This window comes from Cystoisospora suis (assembly GCF_002600585.1).
Source record: "Cystoisospora suis strain Wien I chromosome Unknown contig_6751, whole genome shotgun sequence".
In the NCBI taxonomy this organism is placed as follows: Eukaryota; Apicomplexa; class Conoidasida; order Eucoccidiorida; family Sarcocystidae; genus Cystoisospora; species Cystoisospora suis.
In genome coordinates this window covers 1-1,060 of record NW_027159538.1, presented here as the reverse complement: position 1 = coordinate 1,060, position 1,060 = coordinate 1, and the positions used below count along the sequence as shown (strand labels likewise).

At 38.6% G+C, this 1,060-nt stretch overlaps 1 protein-coding gene across 1 annotated transcript in view; it reads left to right on the top strand.

The window, feature by feature from the left end:
• The window catches only part of CSUI_010148 (uncharacterized protein), a gene marked incomplete at its 3' end in the record, with an annotated part of 11,293 nt that extends 10,623 nt beyond the window's left edge, over positions 1-670 (top strand). Inside the window, exon 4 of the mRNA XM_068070253.1 lies at positions 576-670. Within this exon, the coding sequence (XP_067917771.1) occupies positions 576-670 (95 nt within the window). The remainder of the gene's footprint in view (positions 1-575) is intronic.
• Between the last annotated feature and the right edge of the window lie 390 nt (positions 671-1,060).

Here is a 1,060-nt window from a genome sequence, read left to right as displayed (position 1 = left end):
GATAGATTAAAGATAGGCAGATAGATAGATGGTTGTCGTGGAAGAAAAGCGAGCGTTTTTTCCAAAATCGAAAGAAGACCGGGTGATGTTTCTAGCTCGAGGAAGAAAGTGAGCACGTGGTGTACGTCCACCCCATGAACTTCAAGCCTTTAGGTGTAGCTTCTTATGTCCTTTTCATTTTTATTCTGAGAGAAAGCTTCTACCTGTCAAGAGAATATGTTTCTCAGGATCAAACATATCAATTCTTTTCAAGTGTACATCTCTTTGCCATGATCTTTAAAGATCAGCGTCAAGGTCGAGAGAAGAGAAGGAGATAAACGGCTGTCTCTCTCTCTCTCTTTCTCGCTGTCTTTATCGAAGAGAAGTATGGAAGTCATGAGGCAAGAAGAAAGAATTGGAGATTCTCACTCTTTCCTACGCCACCAAATTCACTACATGCGGATCTCATCTCTGTTTTCCTATCCTATTTTCGTTCTTTTACTTCTCTGTCTTTCTGTCTTCTGTCTCTGTTTCTGTCTGTGCGTCTATCTCTTTCTCTTTCTTTTCTTCTTCTTCTTCCTCTTCATCCTTCTCAGGTATTTTCCTTTCGGCCGTGAGACGCGCGAGTTTAAACAAAGCTCACTTTTTTCAGGATTTTCGTCGCCAAGTGCTTTCGTGTCATATTAATCCTCTTCATGTAGATCTTCTCTTGTACGTCATTCACATCATATCTCTGCCGCAAGTCATCTACTCCCTCATCTATCTCTGTATATGGTCTATATGCATAGATTCTCTCTCTCTCCCTCTTTCTGTGGGTATGTATGTATGTATGAATATGTGTGAATGTGTATGTATGAACATGAATATGTATATATGTATGTATGTGTGTATGTATGTCTATGTATGTGTGTATGTCTATGTATGTGTGTATGTCTATGTATGGATGTGGGTGTGTATGTGTATGTGTATGTATGTATGTATGTATGTACGTCTATGTATGTATGTATACGTATGTATGTATGTACGTCTATGTATGTATGTATACGTATGTATGTATGTACGTCTATGTATGTCTATGTAT